Below are 27,449 nucleotides of genomic sequence, written 5' to 3'. Positions count from 1 at the left end.
GGTGCCTTTCTTTTCGTTCACTTGTTTCTTCCGCTTCGCTGCTCTTCTTTATTGGATTGTGGGGTGTTCGATGGGCGGTGGGTTGGCTTGTGAGGGATGGGAAGGTGGTGGTGGTTGCTGGCATATGGAGACGCTGCAGCCCGGTTGACTTCTCCGGGGCCGAGGTTCCACCACTTTTTGATCTTATCGCTGGTGACGACAATATGGGGGTGAATAATGCTACGTACAACTTTTAGCTGGGTTTTCTAGGCATGGTTTCAAAGTCCAATATATGTTGCTTCTCCTATGTCCTTGAGTTGAGTATTGTTATAGAAGGGGCGAGGGGGATCATGATATTCTACCTAACTTATTTACTAGAACTCTTTGTCAAGAACAACCATCTGTTACCAAGCAGGCTTCATTACCGGAAGTCTTATTTCATCAATATCCATGAAGATCTATCCAGAAGCCTTCTTTATCTATCCTAAAAAAGTATTGACATTAAATTCAGCCTGTTGGGTGTCGTGTCGTTAAATCTATTGATAGTGTACAGCAGCTTCCAACTTAATAATGCCTGACAATTAACAGCCCGCGCAGAGCTGGAACGAAGCGAGTAATGGGTGCGGATAATAGCGGGATCTTTTTATTCTTCTTTCCGCCATTATACGATATATTTCCGTCTGGGGCGCGGGGTGGGTTGGATTTGCTGGCTTCTCGAAGTCCAGCTCTGTCCACTAGAGTGGAGATGCCTTTATAATCCTTCGTCTCAAGCAAGTGGTGTCGTTATCCCTGGTCAGGAAGCCCGCCCTTGCTGGGATCTTGTTTCTGCCCATTCCATCCAATAAACGGCCAGCCTTGTGGAAGAGTTGAGTATTTCGGAAGTTGGTAGCGGTCTTTGCACGCGTCCTGGCTCGGACAGGTCAAATCGCATAGCCCAAAGACCCTGCAATAGCACTCGTCAGCGGAAGGACAATGCACTGGAGCTTTTCCAAATATCACTGTGATGCGTTAGCTAGCTATCTCACACTGAGCTACTATCGTGAAAAAGGGGGGAGATCTACTATGCCATGAGTACTCCATAATCCGCCCGCTTAAATCGTCCGTAAGGTCCGTTTCCGACAACCACTTCCGAAACCGCACATAATCACTTTTTGGGCGCTCGTGAATCTGCCAGCTCGTGACGCCAAATTGCGCACAACAAGACGCACCAACCGCCTCTGGCACCTCAACACCAGGGAAGAGCTCCATGAACGCGTTTTTGAAATACTCGCCGGCGTGTATGTTCTCGCGGTGCGTATCGGTCAGCGGATGGATCTCTTCTGGGCACCCCAGGACCCAGGCACAGCGCAAGTTAACGTAACCCTGCTTCTCGAGGTATGGGAGCTGGAAATTGCGCAGCATTGGCATGCCATCGTAGTATGGGTCGTCGTTGTGCCATTGGTATCGTTGGGAATGGATGAAGAGGATCGAGTCGGGGAGGTTGTCATAATTGTCGATGATGTACCTATAGACATCCAATTAAGTTAGATGCGTCCCCATCTCCGAAAGGCGGGAGTGTACGGAGTAACTCACGTCAAATAGACCATTGATTCCCTGCCTTTGTTCTGTTTCACCGTCAATTGCTCCTTCTTGTCATCCACCACGTAAATATTCTTATGCCAATCCGGAAAGTAGTTGTGCAACCACGAGACATCATCGCGCTTCATACTGGCCACGACCATGCTTTTCCGGATGGGCGCCGAGTGTCGCGCGGGAGTCGCCTGGCCCGACTGCGGATCTCGATACGGGCCCCCGAGCGCTTCGGAGTCGTATATCGTAGGGTCGGCATGTTTGCGCGGCGAGGAGTTGGAGAAGAAGAGGAGGTACAGGGCGAAGATGATGAAGATAGTCAGAAAGATCGCTTTCTCTCGATTGCGACGGCGCGGGCTGTTGACTCCGCTGAAGAAGAAGAACATGGCTGCCGCACAGCGACTAGCTCAGACTAGCACAGACAGACGTGGTTATGGAATAAATTATGCGCGGTTGCGTTTGGGAGTGCTCCGAGAGTCCTCCGTGGTCGGTTCGGGAATTTGAGCGTCAAGCCAAATCGACCAGGCAGCCGATCATGGCTGTCGTCGACACCAGCCGGAACGCGTGTTGCCGTGGAGTAGTCGCCGTTTAGACAACTAATCCAGATGAGATTCGAAGCCGGGGAGCGAGGCGAGCTGTGGAGGAGGAGGCTGGCAGGCGGACCGTTGATGGAGCTGGAGTCGACAGTTGGCAGCTCAAAGTTGAAGCAGGACCAGCCACAGTGGAGCGATCGACAGCCGCGCTGGGCTTTCTTCCACCCCCAACCTCCATTTGTTTACTTCACTGGATCAACTACTCTGCATATTGCATAACAATGTCTATTCATCATATATATAACTTCGTCATTCATCAACGTTTCCGCTCACTGGCAGGCATTAATGTCAATCAGATACCATCCATGCGCCGATGAGAGTTGCACGTCCTCGCCAGCATTTCCATCTCTCGATCCAACACCCTCAATAACCTTGATGTCAGCCGTCGTGGGAGTGACATCGTCGTCACTAGTAATCCAGTATTCGGGGCTCAGGTGGCTGAATCCAAATGCCATGGGCGGCAGTCTGGGCACGATGTCGACGGTGTGCGTGACTCGGTAGTTGCCGCCCTGGTCTGTGATGTACTGCGCTAAGGCTTCATTGCCAACTCGCGGGCTTCCATATCCATACTACACTGCCGTTAGTATGTAGCCACTGTACTCGTAATGCTACTGCTACTAGGCGACTTACATGTTCAATGGAATAGCCTGCATTCCGCAGCTGCACCGCTCCGAGAGTAGCCAGTGCCGCTCCAAAGCTGTGACCAGTGAAGACCACGGTGAACCCGGGGTAGGTCTCGAGGGCAGATTTAACGCCAGATGTCAGCGTGTCCGCAACAACCTGCCATGATTTCCAGAACCCGCCGTGGACTTCACATCCGCTGCAGAGATCATCAACTCCGTCCTTGCCAAAGTCAAGGTTTGCGATCCAGGTGTCGACTGTGCGACTTCCGCGGAAAGACACGACGATCAGCTCGTTGGTTGTGTCTGCGGCCAGGAAGCCCGCTACATCTCCGTATTCATTCTCTCTGCAATCCCCGTTAGCCTTTGAGATATCGAAAATCTCATGGTGAAAGACGAAACGTACTCATAGAACTCGGCCAGCGTGGTGGTTTCAGCTTCCTCGACTGTTGGGCAGTTCCCGCTTGCGCATACCAGCTTGTTGCCAGTAGAATTGATGTTGGGCGTGCAGTAGGATGCCGCGGAGTACTCGGCAAACAGGACTAACTGGCTCAGATCCTCGGCCGAAACATCTGCTCTGCGTCAGTCATACACTATCACTCTCAACTTCTTCCGCCGGGGGCAGACAAACCGCGACGAGCCAGCGGGGTGGGAGCTGCAACAGCCAGGCATGCAAGGGCTATGACAGCAGCCGAAGTATATCCAAAACGGGCCATACCGTCAACAACCAAAACCCTTCAAGGGTATATATAAGGTAAGTAGGCGTATATACAAAAAGAAATACCCCAAAAGGAAAGGCAGGAGGAGGCCGGCACGCTGCACACTCACACTCAGACACAGACTGGCAGACAGACAAACCTCGGATCTTCAGGAACAGCCACTGCTTTTATACCATTCCCCATCCTGGGAACTGACCAGTATCAGGCCAAGCCTATAACATTCCTCACGGAATCACGATCCATCCAAGCCCCAAGGAATGCCATGAAACTCATTAACCTCCCTCGATACAGCCCCACCGGAGCGGTCCAAAAGGCAGAAGCAAGGGCGCGATACAACCCCAGCCATAAGCTAGCTGCTAGAAACTCTTTAGCTAAGATCGAATAATACTCCGTAAAGAACCACCTGCGTCTATCACCCGTGACGATCCTCCCATTTCCAGCAAGAAATCCGTTGGCCGCTGTGTCCGCGTGCTCAGTGCTGAGCCCTACACGGGCCACAGCGAGTCAGTTCCCGAACTCCCACCAACTAGGCCTCCGCTTTGCACCGTGGACGCTGCAGACGGTGAGTCGGTCGGTGACCGTCACTTGGCCTCCCGTAGTACGGCCACTGGTGGAAGATCAGTATACAGAAACATGCTAGTGAGCCAGCCACGCAGTGCAGAGAGGGGACGTAAGTGGGCAATTGGGCATCGATTGTCATCGAACCCATCAAGTCCACTAAACTACTAGGTCGTTTGCTTGGAGGAAAACACCACGGAACGAGCGGGACAAACTCTCTCAACCACCTCGTCTACGGAGTAAAATCGACCCGCTGAAGATTCAACTTGAGAAAAGGGAAACGAACCATTCGGAAGCGGGACTCAGGGCATGCTGTGCTTGCCAAGTATCCGGGCGTCTACTAGTAGTCTACTAAAGGCTGAGGGGATCAAGGGATCATCGGGTTCGGCACTTGATAAGTTGATTGAAATGGGGTAATTATCCACTCAGCTTGCATAATTTATCAGTATCGCCTTGCAGGCTCATTGACGAAGTAACCCTGTCACTACGGTCTGCGGAGAAATAGACTGCTGCATGGCTATCACTTTCACTATGGAAAATGCAGTGTCATAGTTGTACCTCTCTCGAGGTCGAGTCCATACTCACTCGCCTTATCCGTACTCCGATATATTAAGCCCCGGTGTGGGACAACAATACCAGCCGTTGATCTCGTGCTCCTCACTAATTGAACTGGTTAGTACTCGGTTAGTACTTTGAGCACTGGCCAGGCGGTTCCGTGGATACCCTCTTTTTAGCCTACTATGACCTCGCAGAACTGCCTAGCCTGGCGGTTAAATATCGGAGGTTGGGGACTTTGTACATGGTCTGCACGAATTCCCCTATCGACAAGGGACGGTATATTAATTACCTTCGTAATAGCAGCTGTCAGTGATGTGATTCTTCATGCAAGGCACTTTACATTTTGCGCCAACCCAGTGGAGCTGGAGGCTAGTTTGTTATACTACTTTAGTCCCTCCGATTGTCGTCGGTCGACGGCGAACAACCCAATCCGGCCGCTTTTCCCGTCTTGATGATGCGATGTGGACTCGCCATTGGTCTATTTTATCCTACTTAACCACTAGGCATTCGGAGAAATTGATGAATTGAATTGAACCATGCATAGATATCGCTCCTCGAAACGCCAGTCGTAAGAGCTAGAACACATACATCTTCGAGATATGAAAAGTAACGAAGAGCCGATAGGGTAGTCCATGCGCACTCGACTGACTGGCACGTTAGTCACGTCGCTTAAGCGATCGAGCATGTCTGCAAGGTATTCACTAACCACCAGACGCCAACCACATCCCACAGCCCCAGTCCGTCCACGAGAGAACATAACCAGCCTAGCTGCTTCGCTCACTGATCCTGCCCTCCGTTCTCGGCACCCTGGTTATAGTCCGCCATCCCCAAATCTTCGTCCTTGTTATCACTACCAGCAAGGACCTTTGTACGAGGGACCTGGTCCTCAGGCGAACCCGTCCCAGGCGTAGCAGCCACAACATTATCGTTCTCATCCACAAACTCAAAGTTATACCGGGACAGTAGATGCGGTATCGACGAGAGCTGGGGTCCGTATCGCTGGTTGTTATCGTATAGCTCGAAGAGCGGCACAGCGAGGAGTTTCATGTTCTTCGGGACTGAGAGGACCTCTGCGCAACAAAAAAAACATCACATTAACTTTTGTTCACTTTTTTCCCCGCGTAATGTCCAGGGTCCATTGTTGGAAGGCTCACTCTTCTTTGGAAGCTGGATGAAATAAAGCTTCTTGCACTCCTTCGGCCGCGTAACATGCCCCGGCAAGAACGGGTACATGAAGGTCTCGAAATTGGGCCTCCACCACTGCGCGAGTGTATCGCCGATTTCCCAGTCCTCGTTCACGCCCTCGCCAGAGAACTGTGAGCCCACGGGCGCAAGACGCTCGTTTAAGCGCTTCTTGAATCCGTCAATTTCTTCGTCTTCGTGGAAGAGGTAGTCGCCTGGTCTGTATATCAAAGTCGCCAGCCAGCCAGTCAGTCAGTGGTTCTTGCAATATACGGAATCTGCGACGGCTAGGTGGAACTGGGTACGTACAGCTTGAAGAAAGCATTCGCAATCTGAAGCATCAGGACGTGCGGGTGGTTGTGTTCATGGCAGACGAGGATCCCCTCGCATGTCCGTCTCATGCCATGCTGGTTATAGTGTTCTTCGAGGCGCTTTAGGCGGGCGAGCACGGAGGGGTCTTCTTCTGGTTGTGTTTCCTTTGTGCCGAATGTGTAGTTGGAGAGGGGGTATAAGCGGATTGTCTCGGGCTGTTTTGCTGAGAAGTCGTTCGGCGCGATAGGTCTGGGTGTTGCGAGTTTGTATGTTAGCAAGCTGGACGAGGACCGAGACGACGGGAGGGAAGAACGCACGGGTGGCTGCTTTGCATTGCTGTGGTTGTCGTTGTTGACATCTTGATTGCTGTCAGTATATTCAAGTAAATCTGGACAGCACAGGAGTAGCAACTAAACGGAATGGGTTTCGAGGGATATCATGGAATGGATGTTGCTGTATAATGTTGCGGCCGGAGCTCTGAGTTGTTGTGATTGGTGTTGGAGCTCTGGTCGCAAAAACATCGGACCGTGTCCTCTTAGAGACCGATCAGGTTTGTGCAGTTCCAATTCAATTGACAGGTTAATTTTTTATAATTCGGTGGAGTGATACTAAGGAATTATTATTCTACCCTCCCTTCACTCTAACAGTAATGTAGAAAATGTTTAAAAACGGCATACACAGAATCAGACAAGAATATGCAATGACTTTATTTCTACCACCCAAATAACTCATGTCCATATCCCACCTACTACACCGTTACATCACCGCCTCCATAACCAAATCATGCATTAAACCATGACACGTATTTAATCAAAGAAATCTAGAGTTTGGCGTCAAAATCCTCAAACTCGGTGAGGTCCGTGATGGGGCTGGGCCCACTGCTAACAGCCAGGCGGGCCTTGAACTCCGTAACATTTGTAATATAGGTTGGGCTTGCGGTCTTCCCGGTGTCCTTGGTAAGAGCAGCGTCTTCGGGGCTTTCCTTGCTTTCAGCGCCCTGCTCTTTCTGCTCCTTGGAGTCGGCTTCGTGTGCGCCGGCTTGGGCCTTGAGGTGAATTGAAAGCTTGGCTCGGGTAGGAGACTCAGGCTCGATTATCTTCTTATAGAAGTCGATGAGGTCCGACTTGCTCAAATCCCGGACACGGGCAGCATCGGTCTCGCTCTGCAGGAAGTCGTAGTATTCGGAGCCAATGTGAGTCCAGAACCGAGAAGTCTCGGAAACCAGGTTCTTGAGCTTCTCCAGTCTCTTGTTGATGACGCTACGCTTGTGGCCCTCGAATTCTTCTTCCGGCATCGCCTCCAATGTCTTTCCGAAGTTGGAGAGGAAAGATTCAATACGGGATTCCAAGTACTGAGCAGCGCGCTCACTCTGAATGATCACACGGTACCCGATTGTGGTGGCCGAGTAACGCGCGCCGCTCCAAACAACGTACCCCAGCTGCTCCTTGCTTCGCAGTTGGTCAAAGGCAGGCTCGTCAGTCATTTGAGCAAACAGCAAAAGCTTGGCGCGTAGGACTTCATCGTGCATGTCCCCAATAAAGAGGTAATACTCGATACAGTGGTTAACATTGGCGGGGTCCTTAAGAGGCCTCTCGTAGGTATAGTTCGACCCAGCCGGGATGATCATGTTACGCCTGACATTCCACTGGGACTCTGGCAGATTGCGGCTCTTCAAAGTTGACTCCACAGTGTCAGTCATTCGCAGTGCATCCTCCTTGTAGATGTTACCATGGGCCAAGACCTCGATGTGGTTTTGACGCAGAATCTGGGGGAAGAAGTGTTGGATATCCTCGGCCTCGATGTGCTCCAGCTCCGCGGCGTATTGCTCGTTCAGCCAGCCGCGCTCAGCAGTCAAATATCGGGTGTAGTCTCCAACCTGGTAGTAAGGCTGCTGGTACTCTGCGTTTTTATAACCACGGGTCAGACGCTCCTTGATGATCCGGAAGCGATCTGGGCTGATCACAAGATCACGCATGCTTGTGAGAACTTTCTCCAAAAGGACAGACATCTTGTCGTTGTATCCTCCAACCGAGACGTCAAGGCCAAAAATGCTGGCAGACAAATGGTAGTCCAAGCCAGCGAGCTCCGCGTCATAAGAGTACTCTACCAAAGCATCTCTAACAAGCTCACAGTAGAGCTTCGATTTTACAAGATTGGCCGGCGTGGCGTAAACCAGGGGGTTCCTCAGGGTAGCGTAAACAGTAGCCTTAGGGACCCAGAACCGGTCATCCTTCTTAAACCAGACACGGACATGTTCGTCATGGCGGATAAGCTTGGGAGTCTTAGCGGGCTCAGGCACCTCCTTCTTCTCCACCGAAAGTCTGGTAGGGACAAACTCGTTCTTATGCGGGATATGCAATTCCGATAGTCGAGTTTCCGGGGTGGTTTTCAGCGCTGCGCTGATATTGGCCATGAAATCCTCAGGGACATCCTCGACCTTGTACTCGGTTCCGTACCACTTTTCCTTGGTGTTCCAGTCTCCTGGGTAGTCCTGTGCGACGACTATCAACTTGAAGTTGTCCTCGCGAAGGTACGAAAAGGCCTTCTTGATGCCCTCTGGGTCAAACTTTCTAAGGAGAGATCCACTAAGCAACCAGTCCCGTGGCAGCGGCTTCTGCATGACACTGCTCAGGCGACTAGTGAATCGGCTGGCGGGAGACTTTTGTTTGAATCGGAATTCTACCTCCGCCAAATTCTTCATCTCCTCAAAGATCCACTCCTCCGGCTCCCGTTCTTTGATCATGGCAATGTACTCGAAGATCACCTTGACCACCTGCTGGTATTGCTGCAATCCTTCCTGTGTCAATCGGACAGACACAGTGAAGAAAGCAGCTCCAGGGCAGACCGGCATTACGCCGGCAGACAATCCATTCGCCCAGCCCTTCGCTTTGATATATGCCAGAATACTTCCGGGCCCTTCGTGGCCGATAAGATGGCTAATGTACCGACTCGGTTGGGTCTCATACAGTTTCTCCTCGTCCGGGAACGGGAAGTAAATATCCACGGAGCGTGAATCCATCACGGGCTTAGCAAAGACCTGTTTACACATATCATTCGGCAGCCAGATCGGGATACCATCCCACCGGTTCTGGGGTAGATCCTTATTATTGACATTAGCGAACAGTTCTGATACCCACTGCTCTAGCTGATCTAGAGATTCGCGACCGAGCACCACCAGCTTCATCCGGTTAGCAGAATAGTGTTTATCATAAAACTTCATAAACTCATTGCGGATCTCAACACCGCGCTGCAGCGGCTCCTCCTTCAATGTCTGCAGGTTTCCCGTTGAGAAATGGTTATAAGGATGTTCCGGGTTGGACAGTGACTTGTTGAGCTGCATCAAACGCCACAGGTCGCTCTGCAGGTTCTTCTTATTTTCTGAGTCTACTGCCCGCATTTCACGGTCGAGCGTGTTCTCCAAGAAAAGCGGCGACACAAAAAACTGCGCAAATCGATCCAGAGCGCCATACAAAGGAGATGGTCCTACTGATTCAGCGCTGGCCGCCGAATCCGACGCTGCCGGCGTGCCATTTGTAGTTCCGTTGGGGGTGGATTGGCCGCTCGATGCCTCGCTGTTAGCTGTACCCGTAGCAGACACCTCGAAGAAATAGTTCGTCTCAGTGCTGGCGGTATAGGCATTGGAGGATCCAGAGTGCGAGGCTAGATACTGGTTGTATGCGTTTTCTACAGGATACTAGAACAAAAAAAAAATTACCCGTTAGACATGTCGGTGAGAGCGAAGATGTGCGGCAAACCTTTTCTGTTCCCATAAACAGCATGTGCTCCAAACCGTGAGCTAGACCTTGTAAATCCTCCGGGTCACTGAAGCTTCCCACGTTGACATCCATTGCCGCCGCAGCCTTATCTGTCTCCGCATCATGAACCAACAGAGCCTCAAGCTTATTAGGCAGCTGTATGACTCTGTAGGAGCGGTCATCCAGAAGAGGCTTTTCCAGCCCCTCTGTCAGACGCTCGGTCGATTTTACTGTCATTTTCCTTGTATGCGTGATGGACTGAAGAGCGGAGAGGCGGTTGAGAGGGGATTGTTTCGGTGAAGAGTGAGGCAAACGGAGAGAAGGCGCGTGTGATCGAATAGACGCGGAATGCGAATGAGGGGCGACTGGCACGGAAACGGCACCTATTGGAGCAAGGAGCGAGCGAGACGCTGGGGATGGATGTGAGAATGAGATGCCGCAGGGTAGGCGTCTATTCCACAGATGGCGAACAGAGGAGTACCTTGTGGGTGGCATGCAGTACGAGCGCTGCAGGAGGAAACTGGAAGGTTGCCCGGTGACGATCAAGAAATGACTCGCGAGCGACTAGTGACAGTTTGAATTGACAGTCTCTGGGTCAACGAAGGTTGGAGATTGGGTAAGATAAGTGGCGGGCGATAAAGCGAGCGGGCAGACAGGTAGAGGCTCTCAGTAGGTACGCACGCCACAGTGCCGCAGAATGAGGAACGGGCTCACAGAAGAGGCAAATATCCAATAGAGGCCCCAATGGTTTGAAATAGTGGAATGCACACCTCAATGAGTCAATAATATCTCGTGAAATCAACTTAAGGAATCCCAAAGCACGACATTAGGAGGAATGTCTACAGCATCAGCAGCTGGGCGGTGTGAAGCTGTATACCTCGGAGCGACCAAGTAGACCAGGATGAGCCCAACGGTGGCTCTTTCATTGGGAATTGATTGGCTGTTGAAGCGATAGCGAGCGAGTTCCCCATCGCAAAACAGCGAGGCTGGGGCTGGACTCTGGAGCTAGGCAGTGGACTCTGGGGTTGGTGCCTCTGGCGTTGAAGGGTTCATTGACATTCGGTGCTCGATGAGAGCCTCAGCTTAAAAGCGCAAAAAGACGCAAGGCTGATGGAAAATATTCAATATAGAAGAGCCTTAATTAATATCTCGACTAATATTTGCATGGGCTTGTCCCCTAAATTGAACCATCCTGCAGCCAATTATTTTGAAGTCGTACCACCTCTCGATCAAACCCAATCTCCCATATTTTCACGCACTAATGGCTATATATGTCTCTTTTATGGCCTATAAGACGGAGCTAAAGGTTTAGAGCAACTTCAGTTTGATCAATTGCAATGTCACTGCAAGATTTCAGCGCGGGCCATTATATCCTAGTGTTCGCTATTTGTACACATATTACCCTTGTTTTAAGTATGTGTTCACCTTGTCCAGGTAACAGTCAGGCCATATAACAGCCTCAGCCGAGCATCTGCAGCCGCGAAGCCACGAACAGGCCCTATCCTACGCCGCAGGCCTGAGCGCGAGCCTGAGTGTAAGGTTGACTCGCTCAAGTCAATATACATTTTCTCCCCAATCTAGCAAGATGCTATGGGGACTTTGTATTAAACAGGTTATTTTTAGAAGGGGGATGGGAAAAAGCAAAGCATAGATGCATATACATTGAGCATTGGTTCATCTATATACTTCCATTATATTACCCAGCAATCAACGGAAAGGATTTCCCATCAACTCTTAAGCAGCACACAGGCATTATAGTCAAGAAAGAACGTTTCGCCCATTCCTCAAAAAATCTCCCAACAGAAACCTAAGGGCACTGATCAGCGCAAAGGGTAAGGGTCTCGTCTGAGACCGTATCACAGGTCTTGACCTGGCTCCCAGCGGGCTGGGATCCATCGGGCCAGCAGATAGTCGGGCATGCCTCGTTGGAAGAGGTAACGGTAAGCACCTTGCCCTGGAAGGCAGTTCCGAAGACAGTCGACAAATCGTACCACAGCTGGTTGGGGTCAAGGGTGTAGGCGAAGTTGAGCTGAGGGCTGCCATCGTAAAGGCCGTTGGGGGTGCGAGTGATCTTTAGCGCGATGCCTCCCGAGGTAGGGTCCCGATGGAACTGCTCGCTGAAGGTCTCGCCCGGGTTGATCCTGTGGACGTTGCTGACGGAGCCGCCAACGGACCAGAGGTACATAGGAGCATTGCAGTTGTTGTGGACCTTGGCATTGCCGACGGCACTGGCAATAGAGGCCAGAGCCGCAATAGAGAGGGCAGCGATGTTGGTAAAGTGCATCTTGAAGGTATTGAGAGTGGTTATCTTTAGTGGAGAGGAGCAGTTGGGGGTTTGATGGCGTTGAAGACAGAACTTATATGTCTTGTCGGAGGGAGTAAGGCCATGCTTAAATAGTTTTCGCCGCGGATTGTAGTTCCTCTTTGGTGTAAGCAATCCTGTCGTTGAATTCCTGCTGTCTTTCACCAGTTCTCACAGTTCAACTTGAGACCGCCTGCTGGAGGATCACTGATGACTGCATCGCATCCGTGAAAAACCTCTCTGGTAGGGCTGGGACCCTGTGATCAAGGCATCTTGACGTAGCGAGAAGTTGCCTGTGGCACAAGCGACATCATAGGATTGGCCATGTCGTAGAATATACGAGGAGAAGCAGGAGGAAAAGAGGCATCCAGCGGGGCAGAGTGAGACGGTTACATCCTGGATCAAAGTATCCAGAGGTACAAATATGGCCAGAGACAACTCAGACTGTCTTTCGGAACTTGGAGGCTGCAAAGGAGCCCAATCACGCTGGATTTTGTTTTTGCGCCAGTGTAGTTAGCAAATAGTAGCTTTGCAGATGTCTCAGTATGGTGTTGAGCGGAACGAGAGGGATTTATGGATAAACGCCTCGCTTTGACCGTGGTTCTGCAGGAAGACCTCGTATTCGACGGCTGCCATGGACTTCACAGACTGGCTCGCCTTAGACTTGTTTTGTGTCTCAGCTATCATCTGACTGACCGACCTGAAGAGAAGAGTCGATGGGAAACGGGGACTAGTTGTGGTCAGACCATGCGGGGGCTATCCGGACTCCGGAGACGCATTTAGCATGAACAAAGATACCAACCATGTGGAACTTTCGGATTTCGGGGTTTGGGCAGCCAAGCCGTGGGGAAGAAATTGGAAATTAGGATATGAGAACCAAATGCTGTTCATGAGTACGAAAAGAAGCTCTTTCGCTATGTTTCACTCTACACGCTGATCTTTCAAGCCATGTCAAACCACGCCTTGTTGCAAATTTCAAAACAAGAAACAACTCCATCGCCAATTATTCCAAACCACCTCGAGACTGAAAATGACACGATATAATACTGTGGCGCTGATAAACCCTGGGAATAGATGAGATCGGTGGAGGATTATGCTGCCCTCGGAGTGGCCTTTGTAGGAGATCGGCTCGAGGGCTGCTCCTCCTCCGTCTCGTCACTCTCAGGCGGCTCAACTCGGCTTTCAATCCATTGGAAAACCTCATCTTTGTGATGAACAAGCATCTCACTGAGTGTTGCCCTAGGTGACTCAAGCAGATGTCCGTATCGTTTAGATGGCTTCTTCGGATTCTTCCACAGCCCATGGGCGTGTGAGACATACACGAGCGAGTTCTTTCGGAATCAGAAAAAGTTTCAGACAAATGGAAGGAAAGTATGACAACTTACATCCTTGTACCATCTTGACAACCAAACTTGGGTATGCGAGGCAACTGCGCGAACTGGGTCCCGGGCCACAAACGAAATCACTCCGTTCACTCGCTGGTAAAGGGTTTCTTGTCTATGGGTTAGCCTTGCTATGGCCGGCTCCATACGACGGTCCCCTACCTCTGTTGATTAGGAGGTTGGCAACTCCATAAAACGCATTCCCAATTCCAATCAAGAATATTTCCGTTGCTTCATTAGGTCTAGGATGCGGTGTCAGTCTGACGGTAAATCGCGGGCAATTTCCAAATCTTACTCGATGTAATTGTCCCACAAATAACCAGCTAGCTCTTCAGTTGCTGTCGGTCGGTTCTCATCTTCATCCTCGAACCTATTTGGTGTCTAGTTGACTCTGTTAGTGAAAGCGCTCCATGGGAGCCTAAGTCTACTCACTGGTTCGGTTGTGACATGTTTTGGGATGTTCACGTCAATTACACCGTAACCCTTGCCAATGGCCCATTGGACGTAATCCTTCATGACATCAGCCTTGTCCTGGTCAGCGAAGCCATTGCAGGAGAAGGGACTGTGCACTTACAAGCCAGCAGTTGTGCGCCTCCAATCTATTAGTGACTGGGTGCGGCAATCCCATGATCTCAGGCCTACTCAGCGTTAAATATGGGAATTATTTACAGTATGATAGAACACTCACGGGTCATGGAAGATAACTAAAAGCGGAACGGCCTGGTTGTAATTCGGACTTCAGTGTGTTAGCTAATTTCCAGTTAGCCGTATTCGTGTGCTTACCTTGCCAAAACTTGATTCTCAAATGAACGAGATATAGCAGTTCGGTAAATATAGAGAGAAGTGAGCTTGTAGTTATCATATAGCTGCTTTGCCTGGTAGGCTCGAATGACATCTGTAATTTGATCAACGTCCATGTCTCATTCCAGTTGCCTTTCGGGTGGGGCAGGCATACCGTGTAGTCTGTCGGTCCAGAGTCCTTCGCCTTGGGGTCCTTTCGGGTACATGCAATGCCAGTAATTGGACTGGATCATGATCACCCGTCGTACAGTAGAGATTGCCATTTCTGAGGGCGAGGTTGAGTGTAATCGGTCAGGTGGATCTCCCATAAGTGTTTTCGTGACAGCAAGGGCAGACTTCGAAATTGATCTAAAGTTATAGCCTCCCTAGAATCCATAGGTTAGTCGTCGAGGAAGACAAGCTCTCAAAACATAGACAAACCTCCAAGCAAACAGCAACCTTTCCGTGTGCTAGTGTCATTAACATGTGTGTCATATGAGCATAACATGCTGGTGTCACAAAACATCCACCGAGCTCATCGCCCACGGCAGCATCGAAGCCGGATGCAACTACAGGTGTTTAGTACCCGACTCTCTGCAGTGAGGTGTGGGAAACTTCATACTTATTACCAAATCAGGGTTAAACTCTTGTGCGATTGGCATGACCACCTGCTGGAACGCATACATGTAGTCACCATCACCCATTCCTTGACTGGGCCAGGGTATGTTGACATTTCTGAAAGCGTCATCAGTAAGTGGTTCAAAATTGGGGTGCAGAATATTTGACCAACCTTCCTACGCCTGCGCCTGCGCCACAATAGTCCCAGTCACCTTCTTTCTCTCCTGGATAAAATTTACCATCTTGGTAAACATGGAGTGAAATGTACAGAATGTTCGGGTCATCGTAAAAAGCTTTCTGGATTCCGTTTCCTGTCAAGTATGAGCCATGATGCTATTTATTTTCAGTTTTAAGCAGTATCTATTACCATGATGGACATCCCTGTAAAAGTTAGCTATTTCCAGTCCCTAAATCCAATGGGCATTACATACCAGTCAAGTATTAAAATTTTTCTGCAGCTATCTCCAAGTTGTTTCTGGCAGACGCGCGCTGCAACCGAAACATTATTGAATAAGCAGAATCCCATAGTCTTATCATGTTCAGCGTGGTGACCAGGTGGTCGAATAACAGCTATCGCATTCTTCACTTTGCGAGTAGCGACAGCCAGACATGTTTCGATAGCACCTCCGACGGATAACAGGGATGCCGCAAAGGTAAGCTTATTAAAATATATTGAGTCACGAGTATGCTCCAGTGCGATTAACTCTTCATCAGACATATCTGCAGGACATATTAGAGGCTTCCAACTAACTCAACACCATGCAAAAGGCATACCTTTGGTGCTCTCTACGAATGCATAATGCGCTGCAGTATGAACAGAAGATATTTCCTCTTCCGTGGCGTTACGGGCATTAATCCGCTTCAATGGCCGCGCGACAAGGGGTCTAGTCGACTCTGCATCGTCAACAAGCCCTGCTCTACAGAGCTCTTTGAAAATGTAGTAGATTCTTCTCGGGTCTTCTGGATGGACATCTGATGTCGGCCGAACTTCACAATGGTAGCGCATCTGGACATCATAGCAGAGCCCTGATGGTAAGGAAGCCAGCGGTAGTCCAGGTTGCACTTGTACTTCTTCATCAGACCAGTCGGAATCCTCTTCCACGAGGCTATCCTGCTTTTCAATGTCGGTATTTGAGGCATCTGCAGGAGCAGTCGACTGCAAGACACTCTTTGGCGGGGATTCACTCTGTTTGCCCCCTAGGATCGTTGTCTCCAAGGGCTGTGAGTTACCTGTCTGGATCACAGGCATTTGCATCGGCTGGCTTAGCAGTGGCGGTGCCAGATATGGATCCGAACCCCCATTTAGATGGCTATGAGATCTTGGTTGACTTGCACCGTCGCTTGTGGAGCGGTTTGAAAGGTCAGGGTTGGCAGCATGGAAGCCCGCCTCTCCCATGACGGTGTCCTCATCCTCTGCCATCGTCCCTGGTTGGAGTCAGAAGGACCCTCTTGGTCTCCCTGTCACTGCACAAGAAACGAGTCGCGCTAGCACCTCATGACCGACTCAACAGTAGAAGAGCAGCGGTATCCACAATGTTGACAATCAGGGACAGGGGCAACGACAAACAAAAGTCTATTGAGGATACAAAGAGGGAGCCCAGTAAGCACTTAACAATTTAAGCGCAGTACAAGGTAGGAAATTGGATAGGTATGAAAAGCATAAAATGGCAGTAGTAATGCGCGAGGAAAAGTGGAACGACAAGGAGATGGGGAGGAACTAGAATCTAGATAGCTCTAGCAGTGAAACCCAAATGTCCGCAAATAAGAGTTGAATCCAAAACCATTGCACACGGCGGAACGCGAGTCAGAAACGAGGATTTCTAAGCCGCGATATATTCGCGCTCAGGCATACAGTTCATAGAAGGAAATTCCACGTCCCAACTAGTCGCAACGCGTGCACCAAGGGATGGTGCTCTGGCGTGGGAGTTTGGTTGATGGAGCTCTAGGACGGAGTTTAGGTCGGAAGCTGCCAAAAGCGCCATTCACGTGACTCCTACTGGTCCCAGATAATGAAGCATCAGGTCATCCAGCTACCTTTGGATGATGTGAAGGACATCTTCCGACGCCAAATCACGCTCTTATCAAGCAGTAATCGTGGTTTGTCGCTGTTGTTGTCTCGGCGTGAGACCTCGTTGTCGCCGGCCAAAAGGGCAGCTTAGTTAAAAAGTACATGAATTTAAGCTATGAGGAACAATATTCCATTGGATTCTGATCGTGTATTTGTCATTAAATAGTACGTTATCATAGGATTTTATGCCGATATCCTCCAAAGATCCTTAGACGACGCTGCAATCTCGGAACATTACGTCACGAACACAGGGCCTGCCCAATCCTGCTGAGGTGCGGGCTATTGTATGGACCAGCGAGCCTCGTTTAGAGAAAGCTCCTGGCCTCTGGTTTCCGTCCTGATTCCTATTGGCCATCGACCTTGGCAATGTAGGCTAAGATGAAGAGTCAGTACGAGTACAAAAGGCTCTAAATCGGTGTACCGGGAACTTACAGATGAGGTCAACAACACGGCGGGAGTAACCCCACTCGTTGTCGTACCAGGAAACGAGCTTGATGAAGTTGGCGTTGAGAGCAATACCAGCCTTGGCATCGAAGATGGAAGAGCGGGTGTCACCGTTCAGGTCAGTGGAGACAATGTCATCCTCGGTGTAGCCAAGGATGCCTAAATAACGACAAGTTAGCAGATATAGATAGGACCGTGGGGACGTAACCACATACCCTTGAGCTCGTTGTCGGAAGCCTTCTTGATGGCCTCCTTGATCTGGTCGTAGGTGACGCCCTTCTCGGTGCGGACAGTCAAGTCAACAACAGAGACGTTGGAGGTGGGAACGCGCATGGCCATTCCAGTGAGCTTGCCGTTGAGCGAAGGAATAACCTTGCCGACAGCCTTGGCAGCACCAGTAGAGCTGGGGATGATGTTGGTAGCGGCCGTACGGCCACCACGCCAGTCCTTGGCGGAGGGGCCATCGACGACCTTCTGGGTAGCAGTGTAGGAGTGGACGGTGGTCATCAGACCCTCAATAATACCGAAGTTGTCGTTGATAACCTTGGCTAGAGGGGCAAGGCAGTTGGTGGTGCAAGAAGCGTTGGAGAGGATTTGGACGTCCTTCTTGTACGTCTCGTTGTTGACGCCCATGACGAACATGGGGGCATCAGCGGAAGGAGCAGAGATGATGACCTTCTTGGCACCACCCTTCAAGTGAGCGCCAGCCTTCTCCTGCGTGGTGAAAACACCAGTAGACTCGACAATGTAGTCGGCGCCAGCCTGGCCCCAAGGGATGCTGGCAGGGTCACGCTCGGTGAAGAAGCGGATCTTCTTGCCGTTGACAACGAGGCCCTGGTCGTAGGTCTCGATGGTGCCCTTAAACTGACCGTGCTGACTGTCATACTTGAGCATGTAGGCCTACATCGTAGATCGGTGGTTAGCTATATCGCAATCTCCTCAACAGCAAAGAGAAGCCACATACAGCGTAGTGGGTCTCAATGAAAGGGTCGTTGACGGCGATGACATCGACGGAGTCAGCCTCGATGCTGAAAATGTGTTAGAATCTCCCTTTCATGGAACCCAGTTGAACCTCAATGAGAATATTACTCACGCGTTACGGAAGACCTAGAAGCAATGTTAGATTTCGATTAAGACTAAAGATTGGGCTGAGTAGAACTCACAATACGTCCGATACGACCGAAGCCGTTGATTCCAACCTGGATACAACAGTAAGAATTGAGCCATTTCTGATTCCCGTCTGCCTGGATGTCGTACCTTGGGAGCCATATTTTGGATGTCTGTTGAGAGCGGGGTAGCTGTTAGTCAAGCTCCTATAAGAAAAGCTAAGGGATATGGGTCGATGGGGTTGGTAATGGGAACCGGAATGGAGGGGATTTGAAGCACTTACTTATTGGGAAGTGAGAGATGCTTGGTTGATGAGAGGATAGAAGGATGGTTGAAGGGAAAGGGAGAAAGAAGAAGAGAGAAGAGCAACGGCGGGGAGGAGGAGGAAAATATGGGCAACAAATGTTGGACTGACGCAACGACCTTGTCACGTCCGCCGACTCACACCGGGCGGACAGACGGGGCAAAGCTACCAGGGGCCTCCCAAATGCGACGGGCAACGCATCGAATGGGTCGATTGTCAGCTGTGTTTCCGGTCTGCGCCGTTGGCCAGCTCCTGAGCAGCCTTTCCGGTTTCATACACCGGGCAAAGCAGGAGAGTCACGATATTTGGGACTGCTACAGCTGCCGGATGGGCCAATCGGCGTGCTACATGTCTATCAAACCGGGTACTCGCTCCTTGCGAGGTACCCTCTCGTGAATGTTTTCCCAGCAGATCGGAATCAAATGGGCTCGTCTACCTAGGTTATGCGCAAAGAATCCGGCGAAGGCTCTCCGTCCCTAGTTTCACTTTCCCGTCGCGTCCGCTTACTGTCGGGTGAAGCTGCAATGATGCAATGGAATCCTCTTGAAATCGAGGGGCAACCCGACCTTTCCGCTTTGGGGCAGGGGGGGGGGAAGGCCCGGCTGTGGGATAATAATGTTCCGTGCGTCCACTGCCCCTCTTCCGAGCCGCCAAACATCCTTGCGCTTATTAAAGCGTTCTTGATGCGTCCGTTCGCCTCTCCGCAGACCAGAAACAGTCACCGGTCACCTTCCAAGCTCACGAGCTCAGTCACAGTTTTACAGCGGTGGAGACTCTGGAGATGGAGGATTTTAGCCTCAGATTCCACCTGGCAACGCTTTCAGACGCCCCAGAATTAGATCGGTCAACGAATGAGGATGTTCCTTGCCTGAAAGCTCCAGGCGCGACGTCGACGATCAACCGTGTTCTAGGCAGGCTTTCCAAGATTGGGAGTTCGGTTTAAGGCTATGGACACTTCCCTCTGTGGCGAAAGTATATTTAATTTAAATACCCATCATCAAGGTTGGTGCAAAAAGCAGCACTTCAAGGCGCATACGCCATAGCTGGGCAGCGACAATACAGCTCAGCCATTGTGCCATACTAAAGTAATCATTCAATACCCGATTTCGATCTTTAAGGCGTGGTGCTTTTTGAGCTTTTTGCATGCCACTCTGTTGTGGCTTGCTGCAGTGAGCTGATGAGAAGCCTGGGCAATCATACAATGGCTGCATAATGTGTTGGGTATAATGCCCATCTGGTTTCACCATCCAACTGCCAGTAACGTTCAGCGTACATTGTACGACATCGTCCTGCAGAGCCGTCGGATGATTAATAGTACCACGCTTTAAAGCTACCCAAACATATAGAGCTGGGTCAACTCAACTACATGTTTTACACTCTTTGGAATATGCAACCTCACGATTTCTTCCAGTGCCACTTACGTACGAACATAATCTACACATCCTCATAAACAGGTATCAAAATATTCGATATATCTAAAAATATCAGAAAGCTATTGGTTGGGATCGTCTACCTCTTCCAAGCTACCATTTCAGCAAGGAAAGCAACCCCAACACAGAGCTACCACCACCACGTCGGCATCTTATGTATAATAAAGAAGAAAGAATATGCTCTTGACACCACTCTGTGTCCAGCTACCGTATATAAGCTTACTCCTCCTTGACACCGCCCCTCCAGTTCTTCTCGGCGTTCTCGAGAGAAGCCTTGTCGGTCTTGGGCTGGCCCTGGCTGAGGAAGCTGTTTCCAGCCTTGAAGGGCCGCTGGAGATCGCCAGTGGCGGGCTTTCCAAAGACATGAATCTTCACCAGGTTCGATTCAAAAGCGCCCTTGAGAGGGATGATCGACTGGATCAAAAGGGGGTTGGTGTAGTTGAAGTACAAGTGCATCACGGCCATCATACCAACGCCCATAAACTGGCTCTTGATAAGCTGACGGAACTGACCCTTGTCGTAGTCCATGTTGGTGGTCGTGACAGGGCGGGGCTCCTCGCCGCTTCCGAGAGGAGCGGGCTCGACGTACTTCAACGTGGTAAGGTCTTTAGGCAGGAGAAGTTAGTCAACTATAGGCCCGGGGTCTCGCGCTTTTAAAGCAGAAGCGGAGAAGCAGATGATACGGATTACGAACCATTTTTCTTAGTGATTTGAGCTTGCGTGTAAAGATACAGGCTCAGGATGATCACGTTGGACAAGATGTAAAGACCACGGACAAGAAGTAGAACATCGGGATCGTCAAAGGGAACCTTTTTGGACACCTGCATCATCACGACGATGATCGCCAAATTTGTACTGTAAACATATGAACAGTCAGTACGAGTTTAATAACCCAGTGTGGAGATAGACGGCATGGTTTCAGAATGTTGCGACGCCGTCCAACATCATCAATAAACAAGATTGCGCAGGGTTGGCATACACTTGAGGGGACACCATTTTTGCGGTGGTGACGAAAGGGCAACCAAAAAAATAGGGATGGGTTGCTGCCGTGCGATGGGCTTGAAAAAGGGAGTCTTGAAGCCAAAGGACACACGAGCAGAAACTTACCCCAAGCTGTCGCCATCGGCGAAGTCGGACAGCTGTCCTAACGCGCAGAAATCACGTGCCCGAGACCCTTCCAGAACAAATTTCTCCGTTGCGGAGATAAGGCGATAAGATATAGACGCCTCAGGCAATGACGGGTCACCAGTTCAGATTATGTAACCCACCTAGCACACTTGTCGACTCACTGAAGCTCCTACAACTTCTGTGATCTGATCTTGAGCTTTCTTGAAGACGTCCACTTCACAGTTGTCATTCTTATAGACACTTGTATACAAAGTTGTCTATGGCTTGAAATCCGTACTGAAAACATTTTTATGTTTTTCCGATATGGCAGGCTCAAAATGCTGGTCGGCAGCTAGGGACTGCCAACCTAGAAGAAGCGGGCGCTGAAGGGCAATATCGACCTATGATTTTTTCGACTCTAGGTTACACTTCTTTCAGGTGATCTCAGTGTGCTCTCACTATCTTTCTATCAGGTACGTTTATATTGATCGTCTTTCCTTTGCTTTTCTAGTCGCCTGGTGCCTCCATCTCGAGTCATCGCCAATGTTGGGCTTTGGATATTGAGATAGTTTCCTAATTAGGACTAGCGGCGTTCGAGGCTCGATGCCGTCTTAGCGACCAGGATGGCTCTGACATTTCTGACTCCTTCATCCATCAACAACGCGCGTGCCGTCGGTGTGTCGAATTCTTTCAACGCCCACCATCACACTATATCGACTCAGAATCTTGATAAACGCGAAACTTAATCGCCCGCTACCCCGAATCTCGACGCTTTTTCAAAATGCCTGGTGGAAAGGGAAAGTCTATCGGTGGAAAGGCAGGCTCCAAGGACTCTGCGGGGAAGGCCCAAAAGTCCCACAGCGCGAAGGCTGGTCTGCAGGTTAGTGCTTTTCTTATTTTATTTATCTTTCAGTTCTTCAATAGCTATTCGCCTTATCGCGATCACCCGAACGCGCGACAGTCCAAGGCTCCTGAAGCTGCCCATTTGTTCGCCCCTCCATCTTCCTTTTCTCGAAAGCCGATGGCTGGGAGTCTGGGTAGCTTTTGGTTCACTGCTCGCCATGTCCTATCATCAGATTGATCGCTTTTTCTCGGCGCTCTATTCGTGCGGTTTTGACCGATCCTATTTCTGACTTGCTTTGCAGTTCCCATGTGGTCGTGTCAAGCGTTTCCTTAAGAACAACACGCAAAACAAGATGCGTGTTGGCGCCAAAGGTAAGACTAATTAAGCCTTGTTCATTTTAGTATGTCGAACTTTGCTGACACTCATGTGTTTAGCCGCTGTCTACGTTACTGCTGTCCTTGAATACCTGACCGCAGAAGTGCTGGAACTTGCTGGAAACGCTGCCAAGGATCTCAAGGTTAAGCGTATCACGCCGCGTCACCTACAGCTTGCCATCCGTGGAGACGAAGAACTCGACACCCTGATCCGTGCCACCATCGCCTTTGGTGGTGTTCTGCCACGTATCAACCGAGCGCTGCTGCTCAAGGTGGAACAGAAGAAGAAGAAGTCAGACGCATAGATCCCGCGGATACCCAACAAATACGGCGTTAATGATGATTGAATGGAAAGACCCCTCGTACAGTGATCATGACGACTGAACCCGAGCTTTGCAGACTACACTGATTTCGGGGGCAATTTGCTCCCGTGCTCGCACTTCCTCCTTCGCCACGCTGTGGTTCGACATGCAATTCTGTCTATTCAAACTGGCCTTGCTCTTATTACTTGTTTCACTATCTCCTCTTGTATGTCTGCTCCGTTGATCGTTTGTCTCGAGTTATCCAGGGCGCTGTAATGGGAAAAGGGGTATTCTCGGTAGTGGGAACTGGTTGTCTGTTTCATTTATCTCTTTTATTTCTTTTCCTTTTATAATTTTCTTCGTTCTTCCAATTATCGGTGTTCAGTGCGTTGCGATGCGACTATTTCTGGAAAGCGAAAAAAGGGACCAACTTTCGAGTCTCAAAGATCATGTACGAAGTAGCTGTAGCTCCAAGCCTTACCAAACTAAGCTAAATTAACTCCGGAAATATATTTTGAACGCCCAGCATTCCATCGGCAACCAACCAACTAACCAAAGAAAAATAAACACTCGGAATTCCCGTAACTTTGAACTATGCAACGGAAGGTGAAATTTGATTTTGATTTTGATTTTCATCCGTTCAAATGTCCACCCAAGCCGCCTCAAAAGGTATCCAATAGCGCTGTACATACCCGTGCCAGTCCCTCAAACCTAACTAATACTCACATCTACACGTATGGAAGACTCGTATTTAAAGCTAAAAAGCACCAGTGACAAAGTAGTAGTATAAACAAGACCATGCTATGCTTCTGGCATAATCGAAATAGAAAGTATACCTAACCGTAGATGGAACAGTCGATGTTAAGTTTCGAGTATATAATTACGCCTCGGTTGTAGGTCACCCAATGTAATGTATGTGCAGTTAGACTTCGAGGATAAGGAGGCATAGTAGGTAAGGTGCGTAGATTCTGCTACTAGTAATACGTAGTTAGGTATATCGTAGTAACGCGCTTGATTAGCAAACAGTCCTGACCTGAAACCAAGGAGTAACGCAGCATACCTTACGATTAAGCTAACTAGTTACCGCGAGGGGCTGATGTTATGCAGATTGGGTAACTAGGCATCCCGGAGTAAGTAGGTACCTTAGCTAGGCCGAGCTACCTGGCTGGGTGTCTAAATCTCTCGGTGCTCCCTCAGTTGGTACGTATTACTTATTGCAGGCATTTATTGGTACATATCTACGGATGGTAAAGGCTTTGGGAGACGGAGATATGGGAGCAATGGATCCACAATCTCTTACGAGCGCCGACTTCCTGTGTGGATATTTGAAGAACCACTCGTAGTGGATTCAATCCCGCGAGGACATGGGGAAATACGAGAAGGATGCGAGGAAAGCATTGGCAGCCCGAATACTTTCGTCGCTTCTGGAAAAGGAGGGAGATGGCTCTTTCAATGCCCGACTGAAGATTCAAGTTCCATAAATAAATAGAGATACATCAAATGGAGGCAGGAGAAACAGAGGATAAATAAATGAAGAAGGAATAAAGTAAGAGTAAAAAGAATAAAAGCATTAACGATGCAAGTTGCCCCATATACAAAAAAGATCCAAAAAGCAATGCAAATGCTGGTCATCTCTCTTGTCATGGTTTGTTAATAACAAAGACATATTGATATTGGTATTCTTTTTGGGTCGTTCTTCGTAGTCATCTTGAGAGTTAAGTTTCTGATTTTTGCTTTCATTCCGGCAGACACAACTTCGAAATAGAAATATAGAAAAAATATAAAATAAATAATAGGGGAGAGGGGTAATGTAAAGGCGCGTCCACATGCAAGGCGCCTGCGTCGCAAAATGTCATGGCGTCAACTTGCATGATTTCGTTTTTTTCGGCGAAAAGGGAGAAACATAAACGGGACCGCGTAAACGGCGCGCCTTGAGGGCTGCCCCAAAATAACTTCTAAACTGGGCTGGATCAGAGAAATACTTTCTTTTTGTGGTTCTCTTTAGTTGCATTGTCGTCTCATCATCCCTCATCGAATCGTAAGCCGATCATCGCACAAACGGATCAGGCCTCGTGATATAAAAGGTCGTATGCGTCTTTCGGTAAAGCAATCTAACAATTTTCGTTGTCTTCATCTCCATTAAACGTTTACTCCACAATAATTTCCACGCCAGAGTTGGTGCGCAATTCGTCGCTTCCACGCGGCTGGTGTCCATTTTGTCGTCGGAAACCTGGCCCTTTTTCGGGCATGGGGCCTCTCGGCTGCCTAATAGGCATGCGCTCCTGTGACTGACCGTCAAATCCAACTCCGATGGTACGGTTACTACCAATGGGGCCAGCGCTGGAGGGTTGGCTTTCCGGCTGCTCCCAAGAGAACATACCCCTCAATCTCCTCGGGCTCGAGTTAGGCCCTCCAATTCCAGTTCCCAGAGACAGACTGCTCAAGCTGTTGACCAAAAGACCATCATCCCGCTGCACACCAAGAGAGGATCCAGATGGAGCAGGCGTCAAGGTGGGGGTGTTGGATGTGACACTCGTTGCACCATCGTATTGCTGAAGACGTGTGCCGTTGGATTGTAGTGCAGCCGGGAAGCTAGCCGAGGAAGGAACAGGAGAGGGCGTGTAAGAACGCAAGTCTGCGAATGACTTTGCTGCGCGTAGGTTCTGTGTATTACCAAAGCTGGCAGGGGAGTCTAGAACTCCCAAAAACCCTGCAGAGGGTTGGCCACGGAGGGTATTGAAGTGAGCAGGCGCCTCATTGCGAGACTCGCTAAAATCAATAGTGGCAGCGCGGTTGAGCCCGCGGCGACCCGAGTCCGCGGGCTGGACAGCGGCAGGAATAGCAGACAAGGGGGGGCTCACATTCGTGCCTGGAGCGACCTTGAACACTTGTACCTGGCGTTGGTCACCACTCCCGCGAGACGCGTGGCCCAGGCCCATGTTGTGAGCCAGGGTATGCACAGTGCGGCGCTGGACGGGTGTAAGGTTGGACGGGAAGATCACGGAGTCGCGGCCGGTATCTTCTTTGAACAGCAGGAGTTGAGAGTAGTACGAAAGGGTCTGAGTATCATTCAAATCAACATCTGGAGCAGGATCGCGTTAGTCATTGTTCTAGAAAGTATAACAAACGGAAAAGGGGGTCGCCATTCTACTCACCGAGCTTCTGGCCACGCTGGGAGACAGGAGAAGGAGACGTAGCCGGAATGTGTGATGTGAGAGACGACATGGAGCTCTGAGTCTGCAGTTGGGAAGATGGCATGGGCCTATGCTGTTCTTCAAGTTGGCCGCGACGCTCACGCTTCTCACGCTCAATGCGTTCACGCTCTTGCAGAGGAAGCATCTTCTTGTATTCAACCCTTAACTTCCTGCCTTGCAGTTCGAAATGGTTCAGGACTTCGATCACGGTCGCTGTTTCCTCCGCAGAAGTGAAATTGGCAAAAGCAAGTCCACGGAACACGCCATTATCGAAGTGATAGTTGAATGCATATGGCAGGGGCAGGTTCAACTCGGTCATCAGCTGAACGAGCTGCTCCTTCTTCACAGCGAACGGGATGTTCTTTATAACGATAGCAGTAGGGATCAACTCGTCGTCAATATCCGAGGGTCCTGTAGGATCGCGCATCGAGCCGCCTTGTAGGGGGGCCGATCCAATGTTGGAGAAAGGACTCGGGATGCCGGGTTGTTGATCTAGCCATGTCTATTTACGGAAGTTAGCAATCCCTACTTCAGTAGCACCGGTATATATCCTGTTTAACTCATATCACGTACAGTTGGAAGACCTGCTCGAGTACCGCGAGAAGCAGTCTTCAGGCTTGCCGAAGCCGAACGTATACCTCCAAGAGCCTGGGCGTTGGCAAAACCATTCGGGTTCCATGTTTGGGAGCCAGGGAGGTCGTAGGCATAGGAAGGATTATGTAGCGACGGGTTCAGCCGGTCGAGATTACGATCGTAGCGGGCCATAGGGTCGTCGTAAAGGTTAACGGGCATCGGACCGTAGGCGTCAAACTGTCGCGAAGGCTGGCGATGAAGAGGCTGCTGATGGCGCTGCGAGCCAGGAGAACGCGAAGGGTTGTCGTGATACATATCCTGGGTTTGCTGATAACTCATGGTGGCAGAAAATGGAGAATTCCCAACAAGCAGCCAAACCGAAGAATGTGGTGCTGAACCCACCACAACAGTCCCGTTGAGTAAGAGTCGGATTGAGAGCGAAACGGACTACTCAGTCATAGGAGCGATCGAGACTGGCGGAGGATAATTTGAACGAGTCGCTGCTAAGTACAAGCTGTTGTAAGCCACGTTTGGGCGAGCACGGAAGAAATCCAACGGAGATTTTCGAGCTAGGAAGGGGGACGATGGGTGGTCGGGGCTTGTCTCGAATCGGCCCGGGGAGAGGGGCGTTAGACGAAGCCTCTGATTGAACAGTGCACAATAACTAGGCAGCGAGGAACGAGGATGAAGACGCGAGGCTGATCAAGGAGCCCGATCAAACTCAGCGGCCGAATTACTAGAACTGTCTCGTGTCTGGACGTATGCTCAATGGCCT

At 50.0% G+C, this 27,449-nt stretch overlaps 10 protein-coding genes across 10 annotated transcripts; 1 reads left to right on the top strand and 9 right to left on the bottom strand.

The window, feature by feature from the left end:
* Positions 1 to 762: 762 nt before the first annotated feature.
* On the bottom strand, positions 763 to 1,934 carry APUU_41512S (DUF3431 domain-containing protein; the record flags this gene model as incomplete). Its single annotated transcript, XM_041704702.1, has 3 exons — positions 763 to 977; positions 1,041 to 1,483; positions 1,552 to 1,934. 3 exons carry the CDS (start codon positions 1,932 to 1,934, stop codon positions 763 to 765), a joined length of 1,041 nt encoding a protein of 346 aa, XP_041557262.1.
* A 476-nt stretch (positions 1,935 to 2,410) lies between these two features.
* Positions 2,411 to 3,477, bottom strand: APUU_41511S (lipase family protein; the record flags this gene model as incomplete). Its single annotated transcript, XM_041704701.1, has 4 exons — positions 2,411 to 2,710; positions 2,772 to 3,108; positions 3,168 to 3,333; positions 3,393 to 3,477. The coding sequence occupies 4 exons, from the start codon at positions 3,475 to 3,477 to the stop codon at positions 2,411 to 2,413; spliced, it is 888 nt and encodes a 295-aa protein (XP_041557261.1).
* A 1,896-nt stretch (positions 3,478 to 5,373) lies between these two features.
* APUU_41510S (cleavage and polyadenylation specificity factor subunit 5) lies at positions 5,374 to 6,448 on the bottom strand (the record flags this gene model as incomplete). The annotated part of the gene is made up of 4 exons (XM_041704700.1): positions 5,374 to 5,666; positions 5,751 to 5,998; positions 6,088 to 6,339; positions 6,408 to 6,448. The coding sequence occupies 4 exons, from the start codon at positions 6,446 to 6,448 to the stop codon at positions 5,374 to 5,376; spliced, it is 834 nt and encodes a 277-aa protein (XP_041557260.1).
* A 462-nt stretch (positions 6,449 to 6,910) lies between these two features.
* Positions 6,911 to 10,340, bottom strand: IDE1 (a-pheromone processing metallopeptidase Ste23; the record flags this gene model as incomplete). The annotated part of the gene is made up of 2 exons (XM_041704699.1): positions 6,911 to 9,784; positions 9,846 to 10,340. The coding sequence occupies 2 exons, from the start codon at positions 10,338 to 10,340 to the stop codon at positions 6,911 to 6,913; spliced, it is 3,369 nt and encodes a 1,122-aa protein (XP_041557259.1).
* A 1,312-nt stretch (positions 10,341 to 11,652) lies between these two features.
* APUU_41508S (putative BYS1 domain protein) lies at positions 11,653 to 12,129 on the bottom strand (the record flags this gene model as incomplete). The annotated part of the gene is made up of 1 exon (XM_041704698.1): positions 11,653 to 12,129. The coding sequence occupies one exon, from the start codon at positions 12,127 to 12,129 to the stop codon at positions 11,653 to 11,655; it is 477 nt and encodes a 158-aa protein (XP_041557258.1).
* A 1,109-nt stretch (positions 12,130 to 13,238) lies between these two features.
* Positions 13,239 to 16,347, bottom strand: hdaA (histone deacetylase hdaA; the record flags this gene model as incomplete). Its single annotated transcript, XM_041704697.1, has 15 exons — positions 13,239 to 13,478; positions 13,533 to 13,639; positions 13,692 to 13,771; positions 13,825 to 13,910; positions 13,962 to 14,054; positions 14,104 to 14,167; positions 14,218 to 14,265; positions 14,313 to 14,424; positions 14,485 to 14,695; positions 14,751 to 14,878; positions 14,932 to 15,044; positions 15,100 to 15,238; positions 15,295 to 15,308; positions 15,359 to 15,647; positions 15,702 to 16,347. 15 exons carry the CDS (start codon positions 16,345 to 16,347, stop codon positions 13,239 to 13,241), a joined length of 2,370 nt encoding a protein of 789 aa, XP_041557257.1.
* A 992-nt stretch (positions 16,348 to 17,339) lies between these two features.
* gpdA (glyceraldehyde 3-phosphate dehydrogenase GpdA) lies at positions 17,340 to 18,708 on the bottom strand (the record flags this gene model as incomplete). Its single annotated transcript, XM_041704696.1, has 7 exons — positions 17,340 to 17,368; positions 17,428 to 17,598; positions 17,655 to 18,339; positions 18,404 to 18,467; positions 18,533 to 18,546; positions 18,603 to 18,638; positions 18,697 to 18,708. The coding sequence occupies 7 exons, from the start codon at positions 18,706 to 18,708 to the stop codon at positions 17,340 to 17,342; spliced, it is 1,011 nt and encodes a 336-aa protein (XP_041557256.1).
* Positions 18,709 to 20,499: 1,791 nt separating this feature from the next.
* Positions 20,500 to 21,276, bottom strand: APUU_41505S (PHO88 family protein; the record flags this gene model as incomplete). Its single annotated transcript, XM_041704694.1, has 3 exons — positions 20,500 to 20,885; positions 20,975 to 21,135; positions 21,260 to 21,276. 3 exons carry the CDS (start codon positions 21,274 to 21,276, stop codon positions 20,500 to 20,502), a joined length of 564 nt encoding a protein of 187 aa, XP_041557255.1.
* Positions 21,277 to 22,168: 892 nt separating this feature from the next.
* On the top strand, positions 22,169 to 22,910 carry htz1 (histone H2AZ; the record flags this gene model as incomplete). Its single annotated transcript, XM_041704693.1, has 3 exons — positions 22,169 to 22,267; positions 22,533 to 22,602; positions 22,666 to 22,910. The coding sequence occupies 3 exons, from the start codon at positions 22,169 to 22,171 to the stop codon at positions 22,908 to 22,910; spliced, it is 414 nt and encodes a 137-aa protein (XP_041557254.1).
* A 2,144-nt stretch (positions 22,911 to 25,054) lies between these two features.
* APUU_41503S (putative R3H domain protein) lies at positions 25,055 to 27,013 on the bottom strand (the record flags this gene model as incomplete). Its single annotated transcript, XM_041704692.1, has 3 exons — positions 25,055 to 25,989; positions 26,063 to 26,603; positions 26,675 to 27,013. 3 exons carry the CDS (start codon positions 27,011 to 27,013, stop codon positions 25,055 to 25,057), a joined length of 1,815 nt encoding a protein of 604 aa, XP_041557253.1.
* Positions 27,014 to 27,449: the final 436 nt, after the last annotated feature.

The sequence above is a fragment of the Aspergillus puulaauensis genome, chromosome 4 (genome assembly GCF_016861865.1).
Source record: "Aspergillus puulaauensis MK2 DNA, chromosome 4, nearly complete sequence".
Taxonomy (NCBI): Eukaryota; Fungi; Ascomycota; class Eurotiomycetes; order Eurotiales; family Aspergillaceae; genus Aspergillus; species Aspergillus puulaauensis.
Note: the sequence above shows the minus strand (reverse complement) of the source record. Positions and strands in the feature narration are given on the sequence as shown.